The 24,047-nt window shown below is 49.0% G+C and overlaps 1 protein-coding gene across 1 annotated transcript in view; it reads right to left on the bottom strand.

The window, feature by feature from the left end:
• Positions 1 to 24,047, bottom strand: part of CPAMD8 (C3 and PZP like alpha-2-macroglobulin domain containing 8) — a 98,863-nt gene that overhangs the window by 12,660 nt on the left and 62,156 nt on the right. Inside the window, exons 23-29 of the mRNA XM_067733125.1 lie at positions 23,700 to 23,751; positions 16,096 to 16,394; positions 15,279 to 15,504; positions 13,488 to 13,664; positions 10,104 to 10,185; positions 3,404 to 3,560; positions 3,200 to 3,274 (exon numbers count right to left, since the gene is read on the bottom strand). Coding sequence (XP_067589226.1) covers positions 3,200 to 3,274; positions 3,404 to 3,560; positions 10,104 to 10,185; positions 13,488 to 13,664; positions 15,279 to 15,504; positions 16,096 to 16,394; positions 23,700 to 23,751 — 1,068 coding nt within the window. The remainder of the gene's footprint in view (positions 1 to 3,199; positions 3,275 to 3,403; positions 3,561 to 10,103; positions 10,186 to 13,487; positions 13,665 to 15,278; positions 15,505 to 16,095; positions 16,395 to 23,699; positions 23,752 to 24,047) is intronic.

Genomic DNA, 24,047 nt, shown 5'->3' on the forward strand with positions numbered 1-24,047 from the left:
TGCCCCACTGCCTGCAGCCTCAGCTTTCAAAGCCCCATTCCCTTTCTTTTATGTTGGTGCCAGGTTTTCCAAGTGAAGTCTGAACACAACAAATCAATTCAGAGACACTCTGGGGGAAGCAGGCAGACCCCTGGCCGCCCCGCCCCATCCCACTCTATCACTAGGCTGGCTTCTAAGACCCCCAGCTCAGGCCCACCTCATCCTCCAGGCCTAGCTTCAATTGTCACCTCCTCCAGGAAGCCCACCAACCCTCATCATGCTCCTGAACCACAGTGTGAGCGGGTGAAGGACAGAAACCAAGTTCATGGTCCAGTGATGGGCTTAGTTCAGAGAAGCTGCCCAATAATATAGGCTAAATGGAAAAAGGAGTGATTCAAAGCATTCGGGAATTTAGCAAATGAGCAATGGTGCTCCTGTGGGCACTGGTGGAGCCATGGAGTTAAGATAACTCTGCTTTGGTGATTGTTAAGATTGCAGAAGGAATGCTCTCCCAAAGCTTTCCATCTTTAGATCAGGATAAAGCACGGGAACCGCCCTTACGGCATGTCGTTAAGACGTACCATCTCCCTCCCGGGGCATGTATCAGGGATGACAGAGCAAATTAACTGGATCCCCAAGCCTGAGCCACATAAGCCCAGAGCCTGGGGTGGGGGTGGCTGGACACTTTTGCAGAGGTAGCACTGATGTCCTTATAAGAAGAGAGGACGAAGAGACACAGAGAGAAGGCCGTGGAAAGACAGGCAGAGATTGGAGTGATGCAGTCACAAGCCAAGGAATGTTGGGAGTTCCCAGAAGGTGAAAGAGGCTAGGAAGCATCCTCCCCTAGACCTCCAGAGGAGCCATGGCCCCGCCCACACACTGACTTCAGACCTTGGCCTCCAGAACTGCAAGAGAATAAACTCCCGTTGTTTAAAGCCACTGTTTGTGGTACTTTGTTACAAATGCCACAGGACACAAGTCCGGGGGCCTTTTTTCAGCCTAAGGCACAGGGGCCTTCATATTCTTGAGTTCAGGAAGAAACACTTGGTTCAGCTCTAGAAAAATCTGATAAGGTCAGAAGGACCTAAATGTCGATTTTACCAAAACAAAAAGCAGAACCAGGGGATGGAGGAGAGACCCACCTTGGGAACGCCAAGGAGCCTGGGTTCCTCAGTCTCAGGTGCAGGCAGGGAGGAGGCACCCACGAGGCCTGCATCCCCGGAATCCCTTGGTCCCGGGCCAACCAAGTTGGTTGGTCTTCCTAGAGGCAGGGTGTATGAGTCTGCTGGGGCTGCGTAACAAAGTACCACAAATTGGGTGGCTTAAAAAAGTAGAAATTTCTTGTCTCGTGGACCTGGAGGCCAGAAGTCCAATATCGAGGTGTTAGCAGGGCTGGTTCCTTCTGAGGGCCGTGAGGAAAGGATCTGTTCCAGGCCTCTCTCTTGGCTTGTAGCTAGCCATCTTCTCCCTTTATCTTCACATCAGCTTCCCTCTGTGCTGGTCTCTGTGTCCTAATGTCCCCCTTTTCCAAGGATGCCAGTCATAGTGGATTAGTACCCACTCTAAAGGCTACATTTTAACGTGACTACCTCTTTAAAGGCCCTGTCTCTAAATACTATCACATTCTGAAGTCTTGGGGCTGTTATGTACTGAATGTCTGTGCCTCCCCGTCCCCCTCCCACAAATGTATATGTTAAAGCCCTAACCTCCAATATGATGGTGTTAGGAAGGGGTGCCTTTGGGAGGTGGTTAGGTTTAGATGAGGCCAAGAGGGTGGAACCTCTATAATCAATGAGGCTGCTTATAAGAAGACAAAGAGACACCAGAGTGATCTCTCTCTCAATCTCTCCCCCAACCCCATCCCACCTCTCTCCATGGTCACGCCCCAAGAAAAGGCCACGTGAGGACATGGAAAGAAGATGGCTGTCTACAAGCCAGGAAGAGACCCCTCATTAAGAACTGAATCAGAGGGGCTTCCCTGGTGGTGCAGCGGTTGGGAGTCCGCCTGCCAAAGCAGGGGACACGGGTTCGTGCCCCGGTCCAGGAAGATCCCACATACCGCGGAGCGGCTGGGCCCGTGAGCCACAACTACCGAGCCTGCGCGTCTGGAGCCTGTGCCCCGCAACGGGAGAGGCCGCGGCAGTGAGAGGCCCGCGCACCGCGATGAAGAGTGGCCCCCGCTCGCCGCCAACTGGAGAAAGCCCTCGCACAGAAACGAAGACCCAACACAGCCAAAAATAAAATATTAAATAAATTAATTAATTTAATTTAAAAAAAAGAACTGAATCAGAAAAAAAAAAAAAAAAGAACTAAATCGACCAGAACCTTGACCTTGGACTTTCCAGTCTCTAGAACCATAAGAAATAAATGTCTGTTGTTGAAGTCCCTCACTCTGCGGTGTTTTGTGACGGCAGCCTGAGCTAAGATGGGGGTTGGGATTTCAGGATATGAATTTTGGGATCGACACAATTCAGCCCCTTAACACAGGGCAAGCAAGGGGCTCTCTGGGCAAAGCGTGTGGGACGTGGAGGGTCTTAGGTCGCACCAAAGCCTAGACAGAGTCAAATCGGGAAATTCTGAGAAGTGCCACAATTCACAATTCATCACCAGAGGATTTGGAATTGGCACAGGTGTTAGGAATGGTGGAGTCCCGACCCCAGCGGCTGAGCTCCGTCTAAGCTCTCACTGCAGGGGACATGCCACGCCCATCTGGGACAGCCTCCCGGAAGTGACGATGGCCCTTGAGTTCCTCGGGACGTCTAAGCCCTGCTGGGTCTAGTACCGTCCCTGAAGGTTCTAGACTCTTCCCCGCAAAAGCATTCATGAGTCCCACATTTTGTGTAGGGCTCCCTGAAGCCAGCCCCTGGGTCGCTGGCCAGGAACCTGATTGGGCCCCAAATGATTCTCCGATTGGGCCTGGGGGCTGTGGACAGTCCTGGGAGGGCTCGTACTCAGGATACAGCCACGCCTACCCCACTCTCCTACACACGCATGTCCCCGGTGATTACTGCTGGAATCTCTCACACCTCTGCTCAGGCCACAAGAAGTTGGATGTTCTGTGACCATTGAAAAGCATCAAAAAGTCTCACTAATGAGCAGAAGGGGGGCATCAAGGAATAAATAGAAGCTGAAGATGGCCAGAAGATGGCCAACCTGGCCTGCAAGGCAAAACTGTCCGCTCGCTCCTCCAGCCGGCACCTCCCGGGCCCCCTGCGCTTACCTCCGAGGCCAGGCCCATCTCCAGGAGCGCTGCCACCACGTAGGCTGTCAGAGGGACTGTGCCGTGGATCCCACCCTGTAAGAGGATTTGTAGTTTCATCCCAAGCCAGAGGGGACAGCCCCCTGCCCCCACTGGGCCCAGACAACACCGGGGAGCAGCCAGGGCAAAGCCAAGACCCCAGGAGGAAGCTGGGAGGCTGCCAACCTGGATGTCCTTGTTCAGAATCCTGCCCACCGCCGGGAAGGAGCCGTCTGCCCGCTGCTGCTGGACAATCCAGCCCTTGGCAGCTGCCAGCTCCTGAGGGTCAATGAAGATAAAGCTGCGCGCCTGGGCGAAGGACTTCAGGACAAAGGCTGTGAGCCTGAAACAGGATGAGGTGGGGGCTGGGAGAGCCATGGGCTGGGGAGTTGCAAAACAGAGTCACCTCCCGTGTGCCCCGCCAGGGACTGTGGCACGCTCCCCACATCATCCAAGACTCTGCTTCCTACTCTGCAAGACAGGAGGGTCCAGCCTGCCCTCGCAGGGCTGTTGTGAGCACTTGATGGAAGTGTGTGGGCACCCAGCAGGACCTGATGATGGAGCCCAGCCTCCCCGTTTACTCCCTCCCCCCACAGAAGCACCCGGGTCTGCTCCTTGCCTGGCACTCAAGGCCTTTTTGTGAGCTGGTCCAGTCCCACCACCAGCCCCCACCCCCGCCATGTGCAGAAGACCTTCCTTGTTGCTCCTCCATAACCACTCCACAAGAGATCCCAGGTCTTGCTGAGAGATCCCAGGAAAAACCGGCAACCAGGTACACTGGACACTTGGGCTCCTCTATAGCCCTAGCCAGCCACAGCCATGGGCCTTCCAGTCCCCAGACCTGCAAATGGCTTTGGAATGGGCACATGAGGTGATGCTGGGAGCAGCTGCAGCCATTTTGCCACCACGAGGAGAGCAGCTGCTGCGCCGAGGATGCCCACAGGGACCAAGGGAAAGAACCAGGAACCCCAATGGATTGTGGGGCTGCCAGACTGGCCAATCCTGGAGCCTCCCCAGCTCTATGGTGTGAGGAGATATTCAGAATTGCTTTTTCAGCCAGTTTTCTTTTGTTTGCAGCTGAAAACATCCCACCAACCCACTAGCTTCAGTTACTCAGTCACCCAGGCCCTGGATGCACCATGCTCCTACCTCCTTTCTTTACAGGATGAAGTATTACTTGTCTCTCAGTGTTCAACCCAGGGGTCCCTCCCCAGAGGAAGCCTCCCAGACACCTCCACTCTGTGATGGACATGCTGCCTCTGGACCCCCAGGCCCTCCCTCTGTGTCATTGTTTTCTATCTGTATCTCTGCAGCCTGCCCCTTGTCCACCCCATCCCCCAGCCCAACTGTTGCTAGTGCACCCTGAATGGGAGACGATGAAGCTGGAGAATGAATGAATGAAAAAAATGAATTCAGGAGAACCACCAGATGGAAACCAGGGAGCCAAGAGGGACAAACAGCAGAACTATCAGCAGAGGAAACACCCCAACTCAGGACGAAAGAGTAATCCATCCTTTCCAAAATCAAGTGGCTCCCCCACCTGACATGCATCAGGATGGCTACTATAAAACAAAAACCAAACGACACAGAAAACAGCACGTGTCGATGAAGATGCAGAGAAATTGGAACCCTTGTGCACTGCTGGTGGGAACGGACAATGGTACAGCCCCCATGGAAAACAACATGGCAGTTCCTAAAAAAATTGAACACAGAATTATCATATGATCCAGCAATTCCACTTCTGGGTATATACCCCAAAGAAATGAAAGCAGAGTCTTAAAGAGATATCTGTGCACCCATATCTGTAGCAGCATTATTCACAATGGCCGAACTATGGAAGCAACCCAGTGTCCACTGACAGATGAATGGACAAGCAAAATGTGGTATTGAGGTAGGACGTAGATGGGCCCCTGGGCTGGTGTTTGTCAAGCTGAGGAAACTGAAGCTTGTTTCCCCTGATATTTCAACGGAAAAGTTAATGGCAGGAGCAGAGGAGAGCTGAGCTCTGCTGGAGTAAAACGAGAAGAGGACCACCTCTTTCATTCTTGAGGTCAAGGAGACCTCCCCAACTGCCCATGCACAAAAAAGCTCCTTTGGGGATCAAAAATGGAGGGAGCACTAACCCAGAATCTCTGTTCTGTCAATCTCCCAGAGACCCCCCCTCACTGGAATACATTTTGGCTAAAAGATGCATGCGCATATCAGGCAGGGCCCTGGGTCAGGTCAGATGTGGAAAACCAAGAAAGATGATTGGTGAGAGGAAAACAAAAACCCGGAAAAACTGCCCCCATATAAGTGATTTAAATCATCTCTCTGGTGTACTCCTCGTTAGGGAGGATGCCCGCACTCTTCTCTGGGTGTGTATTTCTGCTTTACAAAGTCTCTTTGTGGAACTGTCTCTCTAAAGAAGACGAGGACCAAGGTCCTCTCACCTGCCGACACCAGTACATCCACACAATGGAATATTATTCAGCCTTGAAAAGGAAAGAAACTCCGCAAAGTGCTATAACATGGACGAACATTGAGGACATTATGCTGAGTGGAATAGGCCAATCACACAAGACACTGTATGATTCCACTTATATGAGGCACTTAAGAGTAGTCAGAATCATAGAGACAGAAAGTAGAATGGTGGTTGCCAGGGGCTGGGGGGAAGGGAGAATGGGGAGTTAGCATTTAGTAAGTATAGAGTTTCAGATTTACAAGATGAAAAGAGTTATGGGGATGGACGGTGGTGTTGGCTGCTCAACAGTATGAATGTACTTAATACCACTGAACTGTATACTTAAAAATAGTTAAGACAGTAAATTTTCTGTTATTTATTACAGTTAAAAAAACAAAACAAGAAAATCAAGTGGCTCCAAGCTCTGTTTCTGTGAATCACCAAAACCTTACAATTATTTACACTTAACCTTACAATTATTAACCTTATTAACCTCGTCCTGGCCACTCTCCTTCCAAGATACCTCAAATCCATCTTCTTCCTTCTACCCCCATGGCTCCTGTGTCAGCCAGGCCACCCCATGGCTCCCACTGCTTCCGCCAGCCCAGCCCTGCCCCATCACCTACTCTGTATGCAGCAGAGTTTGGAAATTCCAAACACTGGGGGGCCAAGATGGAACTTAGTTGCCCCTGTGCTGGGAACTGTGGAATTTCCACATTCTGCTACACTGTTCTCTCTTTTTTTTTTTTTTTGCGGTACGCGGGCCTCTCACTGTTGTGGCCTCTCCTGTTGCGGAGCACAGGCTCCAGACGCGCAGGCTCAGCGGCCATGGCTCACGGGCCCAGCCGCTCCGCGGCATGTGGGATCTTCCCGGACCGGGGCACGAACCCGTGTCCCCTGCATCGGCAGGCGGACCCCCAACCACTGCGCCACCAGGGAAGCCCCCACTGTTCTCTTTAATTTTCCATCTTAAAATACAAACAGGGATAAACAAACTGTGGTACGTCCATACAACTGAATATTATTCAGCAACAAAAAGAGCTAACAAGCCACGGTATGACCTGAAGGAAATTTAAATGCATATTACAGAGTGAAAGGAGAAATCTGAAAAGGCTGCATACTGAATGATTCCAACTCTATGACATTCTGGAAAAGGCAAAACTATAGAGACAGTAAAAGTCTCAGTGGTTGCCAGGGGCTGGGGGGAGGGAGAGACAAATGTGCAGAGCACAGGGGATTTTTAGGGCCGTGAAACTATTTTCTATGACACCTTAATTGTCCAAACCCATAGACTATGCAACATGAACCCTAAACTATGGACCTCAGTTAATAATGTAGCAATACTGGTCCATCATTTATAACAAATGTATATCACTAATGCAAGACATTAACAGCAGGGGAAACTGTGTGTAGGGGAGAGGGCGTGTATGGGAACTCACTTCTACCTACTTAATTTTTCTATGAAACTAAAACTGTTCTACAAAAATAAACTCTATTAATTAAACACACACAGCCCAGCGTGACTCAGATTACAGCCATGCTTTGTTCTAAGCCCTCCTGCTCCATGTGGAATAAAATCCAAACTCTTCCCGCTGCTCAGTCTGGCCCTGCCACCCTCTCCTCCCTCACGTTGGGCCACTCTCCTCCTCGTCTGTGCTGCTTCAGCCACACTGGTCTCCTTCTGTGGCTCAAACTTGTCAAGCTCAGTTCTGCCTCAGGGCCTTTGCACAGGCTGTTCCCTCTGCCTGAAATCTTCTCCCCTTGGATTTTCATACAGCTCCTCTCTCATCTTCTTCAGGTGACCTCTTCAAGGGCACCTTTCCTGACCACCCCATGTAACTGTGTGCCTCATCATACCCTACCCCCTTAGCATGCTTCATAGATATGAGAAATTATATAGGTGATGTAGTAGCTTTAAAATATATCCACAAATGCCTTGCTTCTTTTCCTTTCAAGCAGTAGAACCCAGTTTCCCCCCTTCTTGAGTATAGGCTGTACATAGTGACTTGCTTCTAAAGAAGTTAATGTGGTGGGGACTTCTTGGTGGCGCAGGGGTTAAGAATCCGCCTGCCAATGCAGGGGACACAGGTTCAAGCCCTGGTCCAGGAAGATCCCACATGCTGCTGAGCAACTAAGCCCATGCGCCACAACTACTGGGCCTGCTCTCTAGAGCCTGCGAGCCATAACTACTGAGCCTACATGCCACAACTACTGAAGCCTGCGCACCTAGAGCCTGTGCTCTGCAACAAGAAAAGCCACCACAGTGAGAAGCCCCCACACCACAACGAAGAGAGTAGCCCCCTGCTTGCTGCAACTAGAGAAAGCCCACACACAGCAATGAAGACCCAACACAACCAAAAATAAATAAATAAATATTTTTTTTTAAAGTAGAATGTGGTGGAGGTGACAGTATGACTTGGGAAACCAGATGATAAAAGGCATGTGGCATCCTCCTTGTTTCCTCTCTTGGAGTTTTTATTCAAAGGGAAGTCAGCTGCCATGTTGTAAGGACACTCAAGCAGCCCTATGGGATAGTCTTCAGTGAGGAACTGAGGCCTCCTGCCAATAGCCATGTGAAAGAACTAACTTGGAAACAAATGCTCCAGCCCCAGTCAAGTCTTCAGATGATGACAGCCCCAGCCAACACCCTGACTGCAACCTTGGGAGAGATCCTGAGCCAGCAATGCTAGCTAAGCTGCTCCTGAATTCCTGACCCACAGAACTGTGACTAAATGTTTGTTTTAAGTGGCTATGTTTTGGGGTGACTTGTTACACAGCAGTAGATAACCATTACATCTTGTACAGGGTCTCTCTCTCTCTTGAGCAATGAACTCCTGGAGGCAGGGACCATGTCTTTCTTGTTCTCTCAGGAGTAAGAAAAGAGCCTGACACATAGCAGACACTTGAATAAACAAACAAATGAATGAATGAATGAACACTGGATGCGCCGGAACCTATCTATAACAGATCCTGAGTTTTAAGGAAGTTGAAGAGGTTGGACTGGATCCTGGACTCCCTGGCCAAATATTTAGGGAGAGGTGCTAACAGGGTATCCATCCCAATGGGTACCTGGCACTGTAATGAGCACGCCTGCACCCTTATCCTACTGCCTACCCGATCCCAGTCCAGAGAGGGATGTGTGGTGAGGAAACAGGTTCAGAGAAGTTGAGCATCTGGTCTAAGGCTGCCACAGTCCACACGAGACAGAGCCTGGGTTTGCCCAGCCCCAGGGTGGATGCTGTTGCCATTGTCCTGTGTATCCTGCAGTTTTGTTCTACAGGGAAGTTTCACAAGGCTAAGGGGGAGAGGCAAGCTGCTGGGTGTCACATTTCCATGACCACAGCAGAACTGGTCTTTTCCTGCTCAGTGTGTGTGTGTGTGTGTGTGTGTGTGTGTGTGTGTGTGTGTGAACTGTGGGAGGGCATACAAAGGTCACAGCTCACTATTTCTGACCGGTGGAGGCCTCTGGGAGCTGCCAGGACTTGGCCAGCTTTCAGAGAGTGACTCAGTGGCTTTGGCCAATCCCGCAGAGGGTGGGGGCCTCTGCTTGCTAGTGCATGACTGCGGCCTTGCCTCATGGGCTGTCAGCAAGGCAAGGCCCTGGGACCAGAACTGGGTCAGACGATTGGCTTCTGGGGACTGGGGGGCTGAGCAGGTGATCAAGGCTGGGCCCCTCGGGAGCCAAGCGAGTGACACTGCACCGCAGCGTGGGCTCAGCCAGCCGTGTCCCTGTTCCCCCGGCCCCTGGCACTGACGCTGGGCCGATTTAAGGACTGGATACTGTCCATGCCCATAGCTGCTGCAGGCGCCATCAGGGTGTTGCTCTGAGAAGGAGGCCTCACTAGGGACAGAAAGTTCGGGTGCCCCACTTCCTCAGTAAGCCCCAAAGTGGACGAGGCAAATCCCTGATGATGCCAAGAACTGCTGTGGCCCAAAGATCTCAGGGAATAAGACCCAGGTACACCCAGGCCCCCCCTGCTCTGGTTGACCCTGAAAGCCAGAGGGAGCCGCTCACAAGGGAAACCGGACCCCAGGACGTGCCTCCAGAACCCCACAAGCCAGCTTTGAGGCAGTGGTCTGGCCTCTCCCAGCCCATCCCCTCCTGCTCAGGGTCACCCCATTCCTGGGTCCCATGGGCTCTGAGGAGGACCAGAGCGCCAGGACCCATCCTCAAGGGGCCAGAGGGCAGGGGTTCAGTTCCTGGGCCCTGTGGCAACAACAGCAGAAGGAGTAACAGTAACTGTCACCGCCGCCAGCTCCACCATGCACAGGCCAGGCAGAACCCGCCCGCCACCCCAACAATCCAGACCTGTAAACCCCAGGGGCTAAGACCATGGCCATCTCCATTTCCCATGCAGGCTCCTGGCTACGCTGTGCTGGACATGAGAATGTGACTTCAAGTGGAAGAACCTCAGCAGCCGTGCCTGGGGAGTGAGGACTCACCACATACTCCCCGACTTGTCCCGCTCCCCGAAAGCACTATAGGAGCCATCTTGGTGCTTGTAGGTCAACTGTCTCTGGTAGCCTGTGGGGCAAGAAGAGGGGACAGCACCCTGGTGAATGGCTGGCCAGCCAACGTCTTACCCCAGGACCCTGAAACAATGCCACACCCACATCGAGGGTTCCTGAGACTACCCCACGCCCACAGCTGGGGTCCTTGAAACTGCCCCACGCCCACAGCTGGGGTCCTTGAAACTGCCCCACACCCACAGCTGGGGGGATTGAAACCTCTACTTTATTCTTCTTTTGTTTCCTGATATCGCCCCTTTGTGACTCCTGGTCACACACTGGCCCCTCAGTCATACCTGGGGCAGGGGTTGGTCAGTGAAATGCACCATCTCCAGGCGCCCTCGAGCTTGGTTTGCTCAGAGCAAGGGAGCAAGGAGGGACAAGAGGGAGGGAGGTCAGGTGGGCTACTGGGGCCTCCAAGGCTGGGCTGGGCGGTTGGTCTTATTGTGAGGGCAGCAGGGGGCATGAGTGGAGGGGGTGAGGGGAGCAGGGGAGGGGTGTGAGGGGACAAATGTAGTGGGTGGATCGTAGGGTCCAGAGAGGAAGCAGAGAAACTGGGCAGGTGGGGACTGTCTAGGCGAGCATGACCATGGGCTTGGAGCGGGTGGTGGGGACAGGCAGGGAGGGGTTCTGCGGTATAGGCAGAGCTGCCTTAGCTGAATAAGATGTGAAGGAAAAGAAGAAGGATGCCGAGGGCATCAAGGTTTGCGGCCTGAAAGGCAGGAAGGATGGAGCTGTGCCCATGGACGTGGGGAAAGAGGCAGGAGGAACTCTGAACTGGGTGGACAGTGTCCCCTGCCCCGCCAAATTAATGTCCACCTGGAACCTCAAAATGTGACCTTATCGGGAGTGAGGTTCTTTGCAGATGGAATTATGTTCCTGGATTAGGCTGGACCCTAAATCCAATGACTGGTGTCCTTCTCAGAGGAAAGAAAGGGAAACACACAGATATAAAAGGGCTTGTGGAGACGGAGGCAGAGAGCGTGGTGATGTGTCCACAAGCCAAAGAACACCTGGAGTCACCAGAATTCCGCCAGGACAGAGGCCTGGGACAGATGCTCCCTCGGAGCCTCCAGACGGAATCAACCCTGTTGCCACCTTCATTTTGGACCTCTGGCTTCCAGAACCATGAAGGAATAAAGTCCTATTGTTCTAAGCCACCCAGTTTGTGGTACTTTGTTACGGCAGCCCCAGGAAACTAACACCAAAGGTTTGCCGGAAAACCAGGGGGTCGGGGGTTAATCTGGGGCTTGTTGAGTCTGAAAGGCCAATTGGCTGATAAGCCTCAGGTCTGGCTGTCCCGGGGGGGGCGGGTCCAGGCTGCCACTCACCCATACAGGTCATTGCACTCTGGGTGGCATTCAAGGGCCTGAGCCCAGATGAGTCCACTGAGGTATGCCTGGCCCTGGGAAGCCAGGGCCCATCCACCTCCAAGACCCTCACAGCACATGAACCTGAGCCCCCCGTCCCCACAATGGACCAAGCAGACTTGGGGTTCTGGGAAGTCTGCGGTCAGCCTTCTTGAAGCCAAACCTTCAGCCCATGGCAACCCCTGAGTTCTCTTTTCATCTGAGAGTTGTACGTTCTTCATAGTAAGTTTTTTCATTTTCTCATCCACAAGGACAGATGGTTCTAGATCATCAGGACTGCCCTTGGAGTAGAATAACTGCGGGAACCGTAACAGGCCAGGAGGCAGGGACCCCAGACTCGCCTTAGGAATCGAGATTTTCACGTGCCTCAGTTTCCCCATCTGATAGGGGCCAGCATCGTCTGAGCCAGGCACCCGCGGGTCCTTTTCGGTGGCAGAAATTTCCAAGGTTGTGCCCGTGGGTTCTCATCTCCCTCTGGCTGGGTCTAGTGCCCTGGCTGCCCCTCGTGCCCCAGTCCAGGGGAGTCTGCAGTCTGAGACGCCCCCACCACTTGCCCCTATGAGGTCTTGGGCACCTCTTCGCTCCCAGGACCTTCACTTTGCTCATCTGGGAAATGGGGACCATCAGTGTGGAGGCTGCTGGGAAGGCAACTCAGGGCAGCGTGGATGGAGCGGTACTTGCCTGGCACAAGATGGATGCCAGCTTCAGAGCTGGGTCCAGCCCCTTCCACGTGCTCCTTTCACTTCAACTCCAGCCCAAGGCTAGAAGCAGAGCCCAGGAGGCCCCAGGACCTTGGGATCAACTGACAACTCCCTTGTTACACAGGTAGGAAACCAAGTTACTGAGAAAAGCAGGCCCTACCCGAGGACACAGAGTGGGAATCCATGACAGAAGTGAGACCCCACCTCCAGCCTCCCACCCCCTTCCTCCTACCTGTGGGGCCTAGATGTGCAAAGTGGGTAAGACAGGGCCCTCAGAGGCCTTGTCCGCCCCCCTGCCTCTGCCCCCTCTGCCATAAGGCTGTTCCCTATCCTAAGGACCTGAGTCATGGCAATGGAAGATGTTCAGTGCTGTGTTATTTATATCTGAAGTTCAATGCTGCTTTGTTTATTTCTGAAGAAGTTCAGTGCTGGTGGTTTATTTCTGAAGATGTTCAGTGCTGCATTATTTAGAAAAAAAAAAACTGGAAATAACCCCAGTATGTCCAAAAGCATAGTTCAGTATGTTGTGCTCCATAAATGCACGTGATGAAGAAATAGTGTAGTCTCCAAAGTGATTATGAACTGAACACGTCCTGAGACCCAGCGATTTCACCCCACAGAAATTTGGACGTGTTGTCACTAAGTACACTAAGAGGGTGATTAATGGCAGCACCATTCTAAAAGCCCTGAGTTGGAAGCTGCTCCAAAGCCCATCAACAGACACACTGACTATGGTCTCCCCACACAGCAATGGAGGTGAACAGACCACAGGTCCCCACAGCCCAGTGGACGAATCTTATGCACACAGTGCGGGGTTGGAGGTGGAGGGCACGCCATAGGATGCCATGTTATGAGACACCAAGAGTGGCAAAGCTAATCTTTGCTCCTGGAGGGCAGAGGAGTAAACCCAGAGCCAGCAAGACAGGGAGGTTATGGGGATTTTTTTCCCTTTCCAGATGTTTTTTATAATGCTATTATACTGCTCTGGTTGTTCAAAATATCTACATTTTTAAAAGATGCTACTCCTCTCCCCATGGCTGATTACCAGCATTCAGAGCCTTGTCCTAACAGGTGCAGACACCAGGTTCCTATTAACAGGGACCCCATCAGGCCACCCAGAGCGGCCTCTTTCACCCACTTCTTTGCCTTCTTCTACATCCGCCGCACTTGGCATGTGAGCGGCCCCCCAGCATGGTCGAGGCTACCTGCAGTCCCACGCCCTCCACCCAGGCAGTGTCCCCCAGTACCTTGCACCAGGTAATCAGTGGTCTCCCTTTCCACCTCAGGGCTGAGCTGTCGGGTTTTCTGGAGATACTTCAGGACAAAGACGTTGGGTGCAAAGTGGATCATGTTTTGCTCTCCACAGCCAAAGGGCAGGCGCAGGTGGTTGCTGAGATGGTTCAGAGTTGGCCCCATGACATCTCCTGGTGGGAAGAAAAAGGATGGGCTGGGGACTGGCCTCACCCAGTGCCCTGGCTGTCCTACGGACAGCTTTCCTTAGAGAGAGCTCACTTGTGGCCTAACACCAGCAACCCATCCTCTGATTGCCAGTGCTGCCCTTTGAAACTGGGCTGCACCCTTGCCCAGTCAGCCTGCTTGGTCTCCTGGCTTTGGTGAACACCCACTGGCCCTTTCCTCCATACCTCCCTCTGTGTTCTTTAGTTTTAACTCAGGTGTTCTTTCTCTACCTTTTCATTATGTTAAATGCTCTTTCCTTTCTGGCTTTTTAAACAGGTGCAATTAAGGCTATACATTTCCCTCTTAGTACAATTTTGGCTGCATCCCACAGACGTTAAGATGTCAATCCAGCCATGCGATTCCATTCTAAATATTTTTTCTAACTTCCAATATGAAATGTGATTTTCTCTCTAACCGTATTTAGATTTTTTATAAAACTCTTCCTACATGTGTGGTATTGTTGGTGTGTTTTTAAAAGTTCTTTTTTTCTCTTATTTCTGACCTACTGTGTTCTCATCCCTTCAGTACCCTGTCTTCCTCTCCCTGGCCTCTATGCCCCAAACATTGCTGATGGGCCCTCCGGAATCCCCACTGTCCCCTGATTGCACCTCCCTTCCTTCCTCGGCCTTTCCTCCTGCCCCACTGAGGCTGCCACTGCTCTTGCAGCCTCCTCTTGTGGCAGGGCGTACCTGGTTACTTTCTCATCACCCTTCTCTGGGTTTTCCAGCTTCCTCTCCAACCTTCCATCCCACTGTGCTGATGACACTGACTGGCACACAAGTCCCTGCCTTCACCTCCTCTCCACTGTTGTCCATCTGCCTTCTCCCCTACATCCCTCACCTCCATCTGTGCCACTCATCCCCAAGGCCACATTTGAGTTTATCTCATGCTTCAGAAGTCATAAACTCCAATATCCTCTGATCTGGTCACAACCACCACCCTGCCCAGGCCCCAGGGCTTCCATCCTCTGATGTCAGAGAGACCCAAGACCCCCTCCTTCAGGCCTGTCCACCTCCTCCTGGCGTCTCACCCTTCCAATTCCCAGCACTAGATGGATCACACAGTCCCCACTTTCCACTTCTATGCCTGGGCTATGGGAGACAATCCACAGCCCAAGAGATCCCTGGCCACAGCCTCTTACCCCTGCTCAGTAAATGCTCTAAGCATTTGAAATGGTCCTGCCCACTCAGCTGGACACCCAGAAGCCCCGCCCTCCACCCCATACCTGGTTAACTTCACCTGGCCTTTCAGCCTTCTTGTATATCACCCCAGACCCACTGCCCTCATGGAGTTCACCACCACCCTCCCGGTTGCCCCACACAGGGCAAGGACCTGCCTTCTCAGCCAGATTAGGAAGCCCTGAAGGTCAGGTTTGAGGTCATCTCTGAGTCTGGCCCCAGCACCCACCATGGAGAAGGCACTAGAAGCTGCTTGTCAGGTGAGTGGGTGTGTGGTTGGAGGCCCCGGGGCACAGGTCCCCAGCAAAGCCTGGTATGAGACTGAGCCCAGAGTAGACACTTGTCCCTTGGCCTGGGTTCTTGCTCCTGTCTTCCCCAAATCAGGCTGCAGGGCAGACGCACCTATGATGGCGGCGGCTGCACGCTCAGACCCAGGGATGGCGCTGTGCGGGACCCCCAGAGTGAAGGCTTCGCTGTAGCTCTCATCTACTTCCACCTTCCTCCAGATGCGGAACTCGCCCACAGAACCCCAGCCAGTGGAGAAACCGATGAACTGGACCTCTGGTGTCTTGGGGAGGGTCCAGGCCATGATGACAGAGTCATTGGATGGCTCTGGACCATGGCCAACCTGGAAAACGAGGCCAATGCTGCTGGATGCTGGCAGGAAGCGTGAAGCCGTGCTCAGACATGGTCAGAGGCCTTGGCCACGCTCATAGGTTGGGGCGGGGTTCTCAAGGGGTCAGAGATGAGAGAAACTAGAGACCACACTGTTCATGAAACACCCAACAGAGGCACAAGTGTGGCATCTGCAGGTTCCAAAGTACCTCTGGATCTTAGCATATGCCTGGCAAACTCCTCTATTTGTACTTCAAAACCCCACTTGGCTATATCCCTCCTCTAGGAAGCTGTGTCAGCTGCTTCTTTCTATGTCTCCTTTGCTTGGCCCAGAAAGAGCACACGGTCCCCATTTTACCTGTTCTATCCACTTTCTTTCTCCCTGACCACCCACCACCCTTCAGCTCCCAGATCCCTGGGCACTTCCTCCGCCACAGCTCTCACCACCTGTTTTTTGTACGTAACTCCAGGCAGACTGTGAGCAACTTGAGAGCTGCCTTGTGTTTCCCCTCTCCCCTCCCCACCCCTACCACATGTATCAGGAAGCAACAATGCCAGAGGGCCAGGAGGTTCCCGTGCCCACCCCAGGCAAGCCCAGCCATGCCTGGATGAGCCCGCTGTGCCAGCTGATCCAGAATGTTCTGAATTCATCCCAGGAGAGTATCTTGGCTGTGTGTGTGCTGGCCACGGGCTCGCCCATCTTGCTGGTGGAGATCCAGGACCTGGTGTTCTGGTGCCCTCCCAGAACGATCTCGATCATGCCTGCCGTGTCCTGGGGTCCTGGGGACAAGGCCACGCGGGCATCGTTGTGGGCTCGCACGGCCACATCAAAATGGGTGAGGCGCAGTGGCCGCTGCACATACTGGAACTCGTACTTGTTGGGTGTGGAGATGTGGACTCTCTCTGGATGGAGGGAAGGAGAAGGGGTGTTGAGGGGGCACCGAATCATCCTACCCCCACCCCCCGCCCATGCCCAGAGCTGAGCATCGGGACCTCAGGGGGCCAGCCTCACTGTGCCTCCCCATGAAGCTGCAGGAAGCATGGTGGAACGGAGCTGGCTTAATGACCATTTTGTCAATAGCACACAAAAGATGAAATGCTCACAGAGATAAATCCTACAAAAGATGTGCAAGACCCATAAGCTGGGAACTGCAAAATGCTGCTGAAACTAGAGACACAATGGAGAGCTAGATCATGTTCGTGGGTCAGAAGATAATACTGCAAAGATGTTAATTATTCCCCAAACTGATTTATAGATTCGATCCAATCCCAATCAAAATCTCAGCAGAGTCTTTTGAAGAAACTGCCAAGCTGATTCCAGAATTTATATGGAAACTCAAAGGATCTAGAAGAGCCAAAGCAACTTTGATAAACAAGAACCAAGTTTACTCACACCCTCTGACACTGAGACGTACTCTAAAGCTAGAGCAATCACAAGAGTGTAGCACTGGTGTCAACACAGACAAATGCTCAACAGGACAGAACAGGGAGTCCAGAAATGGACCCACACATGTATGAGCGACTGATTTTCAACGAAGGTGCAAAAGCAATTCAATAGCAAAAGTCTTTTCAACAAATGATGCCAGGACAACTGGGCCTCCAGATGCATAAAAAGGAACACTGATCCATACCTTGCATGGGCTCCAAGAAGTAACTCGAAACAGATCATAGCCATTTTATGAATGTAAAACCTAAAACTATAATACTTTGAGAAGAAAATGTAGGATTTCTTAGATAAAACAACAAAAAATAATCCATAAAAGGAAAAAGTGATAAGCCGGGCTTCATTAAAATGAAAACCTTCTGTTCTTTAAAAGACACTATTCATCCAATGATGGACACCTAGGTTGCTTCCATATCCTGGCTATTGAAAATAGAACTGCAATGAACATTTTGGTACATGATTCTTTTTGAATTATGGTTTTCTCAGGGTATATGCCCAGTAGTGGGATTGCTGGGTCGTATGGTAGTTCTATTTGTAGTTTTTTAAGGAACCTCCATACTGTTCTTCATAGTGGCTGTTTCAATTTACATTCCCACCAGCAGTGCAAGAGTATTCCCTTTTCTCCACACCCTCTCCAGCACTTATTGTTTCTAGATTTTTTTTTTTAACATCTTTATTGGGGTATAATTGCTTTACAATGGTGTGTTAGTTTCTGCTTTATAACAAAGTGAATCAGTTATACATATACATATGTTCCCATATGTCTTCCCTCTTGCGTCTCCCTCCTTCCCACCCTCCCTATCCCACCCCTCCAGGCTGTCACAAAGCACCGAGCCAATATCCCTGTGCCATGCGGCTGCTTCCCACTAGCTATCTACCTTACTACGTTTGTTAGTGTGTATATGTCCATGACTCTCTCTCGCCCTGTCACAGCTCACTCTTCCCCCTCCCCATAACCTCAAGTCTGTTCTCCAGTAGATCTGCGTCTTTATTCCTGTCTTACCCCTAGGTTCTTCATGACATTTTTTTCCTTAAATTCCATATATATGTGTTAGCATACAGTATTTGTCTTTTTCTTTCTGACTTACTTCACTCTGTATGACAGACTCTAGGTCTATCCACCTCATTACAAATAGCTCAATTTCGTTTCTTTTTATGGCTGAGTAATATTCCATTGTATATATGTGCCACATCTTCTTTATCCATTCATCCGATGATGGACACTTAGGTTGCTTCCATCTCCTGGCTATTGTAAATAGAGCTGCAATGAACATTTTGGTACATGACTCTTTTTGAATTATGGTTTTCTCAGGGTATATGCCCAGTAGTGGGATTGCTGGGTCATATGGTAGTTCTATTTGTAGTTTTTTAAGGAACTTCCATACTGTTCTCCATAGTGGCTGAACCAATTTACATTCCCACCAGCAGTGCAAGAGTGTTCCCTTTTCTCCACACCCTCTCCAGCATTTATTGTTTCTAGATTTTTTGATGATGGCCATTCTGACCTGTGTGGGATGATATCTCATTGTAGTTTTGATTTGCATTTCTCTAATGATTAGTGATGTTGAGCATTCTTTCATGTGTTTCTTGGCAATCTGTATATCTTCTTTGGAGAAATGTCTATTTAGGTCTTCTGCCCATTTTTGGATTGGGCTGTTTGTTTTTTTGTTATTGAGCTGCATGAGCTGCTTGTAAATTTTGGAGATTAATCCTTTGTCAGTTGCTTCATTTGCAAATATTTTCTCCCATTCTGAGGGTTGTCTTTTGGTCTTGTTTATGGTTTCCTTTGCTGTGAAAAAGCTTTTAAGTTTCATTAGGTCCCATTTGTTTATTTTTGTTTTTATTTCCATTTCTCTAGGAGGGGGGTCAAAAAGGATCTTGCTGTGATTTATGTCATAGAGTGTTCTGCCTATGTTTTCCTCTAAGAGTTTGATAGTTTCTGGCCTTACATTTAGGTCTTTAATCCATTTTGAGCTTATTTTTTTGTATGGTGTTAGGGAGTGTTCTAATCTTATACTTTTACATGTACCTGTCCAGTTTTCCCAGCACCACTTATTGAAGAGGCTGTCCTTTCTCCACTGTACATTCCTGCCTCCTTTATCAAAGATAAGGTGACCATATGTGCGTGGGTTTATCTCTGGGCTTTCTAAGCGTCCATTATCGGATGAATGGATAAAGAAGATGTGGCACATATATACAATGGAATATTACTCAGCCATAAAAAGAAACGAAATTGAGTTATTTGTAGTGAGGTGGATGGACCTAGAGTCTGTCATACAGAGTGAAATAAGTTAGAAAGAGAAAAACAAATATCGTATGCTAACACATATATATGGAATCTAAGAAAAAAAATGGTCATGAAAACCTAGGGGTAAGATGGGAATAAAGACACAGACCTACTAGAGAATGGACTTGAGGATAGGGGGAGGGGGAAGGGTAAGCTGGGACAAAGTGAGAGAGTGGCGTGGACATATATACACTACCAAACATAAAATAGATAGCTAGTGGGAAGTAGCTGCATAGCACAGGGAGATCAGCTCGGTGCTTTGTGACCACCTAGAAGGGTGGGATGGGGAGGGTGGGAAGGAGGGAGACGCAAGAGGGAAGAGATATGGGAACATATGTATATGTATAACTGATTCACTTTGTTATAAAGCAGAAACTAACACACTATTGTAAAGCAATTATACTCCAATAAAGATGTTAAAAAAAAAAAAGGGTGTGTCGGTAAAAAAAAAAAAAAAAAGACACTGTTAAGAGAATGAAAAGACAAGCCACAGACTGGGAGAAATACCTTTGCAAAGCATTTATCTGATAAAAGACTTGTATCCAGAACACATTTTTTAAATCTCTCAAAACTCATTATAAATAAACAACTCAATTTTATTTTATTTTATTTCACTTTGGCTGCACCATGCGGCTTATTAGACCTTAGTTCCCCAACCAGGGATTGAACCCAGACTACGGCAGTGAAAGCACTGAATCCCAACCACTGTACCACCTGGGAACTCCCAACAACTCAATTTTAAAAAGGTTAAAAGACACTTCACAAAAAAAGATAGACTAATAGCAGATAAGCATATGAAAAGACGCTTAACGTCATTAGTCATGATGGAAATGCAAATTAAAACCACAATGACATACCACTAGACACCTATTAGAATGGCTAAAATTAAACAGACAATACTAAGTGTTGATAAGAATGGGGCAGAACTGGCTTATCCAGTGCTGGTGGGAATGCAAAATAGTACTACCACTTTGGGAAACAACTGACAGTTTCTTAAAAAGTTAAACACATATCTACTACATGAGTTAGCTATTCCACTCCTAGACATTGACTCAAGAGAAAGAAAACACATCACCCATACAAAGACTTGTGCATGAATGTTCATAGCAGCTTTATATGAAATAGCCCCAAACGGGAAATAACTTGAAAAAATAACATTCAAAAAGTGAATGGATAAACAAAGTGTGACACATCCATGCAATGGACTCCTACTCAGCCTTAAAATGACTGAATTATTGACACACACAATATGGTTGAATCTCAAAATTATTATGCTGAGTGAAAGAGGCCAGACAAAAAGAGGACATTCCGTATGATCCCATTTATGTAAAATTCTAGAAGGTGCAAAGTAATCTATAGAGAAAGGAAGCAGATCAGTGGTTCCCTAGTGGCAAGAGTGGACAGGGTGAGAGAGTTCAAAGGGATGTGACTTTAGGGTTAATGGAAATCTTCATTATCTTAATTGTGGTGATGGCTTCACAGATGTACACACATGTCAACATTTATCAAACTACCCTTAAAAATATGTCTAATTTATTGTACGTCAGTTATACCTCAATAAACATGTTAAAATGTTACTGACCTTACTTTGAATACAAATACATTTGGCCTAGTGTTGATTATGATATAAGAAGTACAAACAATATATAAATGTCCAATAATGTTTCAAAATGTTCCATAATGATCAAATTTTGGAGCAGTCCTTTGATGGAGCATACTGAAGCTGTTTTGAAATGCTGTTTATAACGACTTTAACATAACGAGGAAAAGTTCTCAGGATGTGTTAAGTGAGAAAGGCAAGATATAAAATTACATAGCTCATGAGTCACAACCATGCTAAAACAAACAATAATCAATCCTATGAAAGTGAATATAACAAAATGTCAAAAGAAGTCATCTTTGGGTATGAACCAGAGGAGATAGTTTCTATCTTTCTCTCTTTCTAAATTTTCTCTAATACACAGGTATTGCTTTTTCCTTTCCCAATTTTTAAACTTATGGTAAAATACACAAAATGTAAAATTTGCCATCTTAACCATCTTTAAGTGTACAGTTCAGTGGCATTAAATACATTCACATTGTGCAAACATCACCACCACCCACCTCAAGAACTCTTTTCATCTTGTAAAACTGAAGCTCTATACTCATTAAACAATAAACCCCCATTTTCCCCTCCCCCCAGCCCCTGGCAACCACCACTCTACTTTCTGACCCTATAGTTTTGACTACTCTAGGGAGCTCATATAAGTGGAATCATATGGTATTTGTACACATGCATTGCTTTTTAAAACGTTTTTAATTTAAATTTTACTGGGATAATTATAGATTTATATGTGACTCTAAGAAATAACACAGAGAAATCTGTGTACTCTTGACCCAGTTTCCCCAATGGTAACATCTCACAAAATTCTAGTATAGTATCACTAACGGGATATTGGCACTGTTACAATCCTCATTCAGATTTCTCCAATTTTATTTTATGGGAGAAAAATAAATGTTGCCATTTTATCATCAGTCCCACACCCTTTCTCCTTGCCCTAACAACCATCTCTAAAATTTTGTCATTTCGAAAATGTCATATAAACAGAATCTTTTATGTACCCTTTTAGGATTTTTTTTTTACTCAATCCACTTCATCCAAGTTGCTGCATGTTATCAATAGTTTCTTCCTTTTTACTCTGGATAGTATTCTAAGATATGGATGGACCACAACTTTTTAACCATTCACCCACTGAAGGACATCTAGACTGTTTTCAGTTTGAGGCTATTGCAGATAAAGCTGATATGAACAGTTGTATACAGGTTTTTGTGTGAACATAAGTCTTCATTTCTCTGGGATAAATGCCTAAGAGTGTAGTTACTGGTGGGTATGCTGATGGCATGCTGTCTTTTAAGAAACCATCAAACTGTTTTAAGAAACCACCAGCAGTGACTGTACCACTTTACAATGTGTGAGAGATCCAGTGTCTCCACATCCTGGTCATCTTTTGGTGCTATCTCTACTTTTTATTTAGTCATTCTGGTAGGTGTGTACTGATAACTCACTGCATTTCAATGTGCATTTCTGTAATGGTTAACAACGTTGAGCACCTTTTCATGTGTTTATTTGCCATCTGTACATCTTCTTCGGTGAACTGTTTATTTCTTTTGCCCATTTTCTAATTGGATTGTTTGTTTTATTTACTGTTAAATTTTGAGAGCTCTTTATATATTCTAGATCCTAGTCCTTTGTCAGTTCTGGGTTTGGAAATATTTTCTTCCAGTCAGTAACTTGAATTTCCCCGCATTAACAGCATCTTTCACAGAGCAAACGTTTTTCATTTTGATGAGGTCCATTTATCAATGTTTCCTTTTGTCATTCATTCTTTTGGTAATATGTCTAAGAATTCTTTACCTAGCCCTAGGTCCCAAAGATTCCTCCCATGTTTTTTTTTCTAGAAGTTGTACAGTTTTACATGTAAGTTCGTGCTCCGTTTTGAGTTCATTCTTATATAAGGTATGATCTTTCAGTCGAATTTCATGTTTTTGCCAATGGATGTCCAATTGCTCTAGCATCATTTGTTGAGAAGGTTCTCCATCCTCCATTGAATTGCTTGTGCACCATTGTCAAAACTCATTTGAGCACATATGTGATGTATTGCTATTTACTGAAAAAAGGGAGGGGGGGATGTTAAAGGAAGCCTGTGTCCAGAGTGTGCTGTGGGTCAGGGGACCTGTTGTGCTGAATGCTTTGGGAACAAGGAGGTGGTACACCTAGAAGGTAGGCATCACCAGGGGACCCCACTTCAGATCCTCTGCTGTGCCTCTTGGCAAAACCTGCCAGGTGAGTGCCCAGTGCCAGGCCCAGCCCAACCTCCAAGCTGGAGGGCTCTTTGGGGAGGGACTGGACGGGGAAGGGGCAGACCCTCCCATAGGCAGCTCAGACTCATGCTCCTCCCAGCACTGCCCTGACCCCACAAGGCAGAGGTGTGGACAGGCCTTTGGCCACTCCACCCACTGGGCACTCTGTGCCCATTTCCTGTTCACAGGTCATGGGCAGGTATAATGTCAATTTCAGGGGATCAAGATGGACCCCAGATCTCACACTTTCTGGAACCCACCTTAATTTCCCACATCCTCCTTTGCTATCCCTGGGTTCTGGGTCACCCTCATTCCCACAGCTTTCCCATGATGTGACTCTAAGACCTCCTTTCCCCAGACCCTGGGTGAGGAGCCCAGGGCCCAAGGACAGCCCTACCCCTGACGGCAGTCTCTTCTCATTGGTGCCTGCAGTCTACCATCGTATGTGCTCACTTCCTGCGTAGCAGATGCCCAGTCCTCACTCTGGCTTACAGGTGCCCCCAACTGGGACATATCAGTGCTTTGCTGCTATGTCCCCAGCTCCCAGGGATGGTGGGTGTCCACTCAGCAGCAGGAAAGCTGCCAAAGTGCAGGGGTAAGGGCCAAAGTCCTTGGCAGGGTGGGCACGGGAACTCACCATTGGGACAGAAGAAAGCGCTGTAGGTGTATGACCGGGGGGCTCCTTCAGGCTGAAACAGAGAAACGGGGAGAACTGAGAAATGGGGGGCGGCAGCCAGTGCAAGGGCGAAGCCGCCCTCCCATGGCAGCAGCTCTGAGTGTGGATCCCGCAGGGTGATACCACGACCACAGGTGCACAGAGATGGACCAGGTCACCTACCTCCCATGCCCAGATAGGGAAACTGAGGCTCACTTCCCCTTCTCTGGGCTCTAGTCAAACAAACTCACCAACCGCTCCTAGACTTATCATGCTTCTCACACCCCCATCCTACCCTCCCAGCCACCCCTTTGGCCCAGCTCCAAGCCC

This window comes from Pseudorca crassidens, chromosome 3 (assembly GCF_039906515.1).
Source record: "Pseudorca crassidens isolate mPseCra1 chromosome 3, mPseCra1.hap1, whole genome shotgun sequence".
NCBI lineage: Eukaryota > Metazoa > Chordata > Mammalia > Artiodactyla > Delphinidae > Pseudorca > Pseudorca crassidens.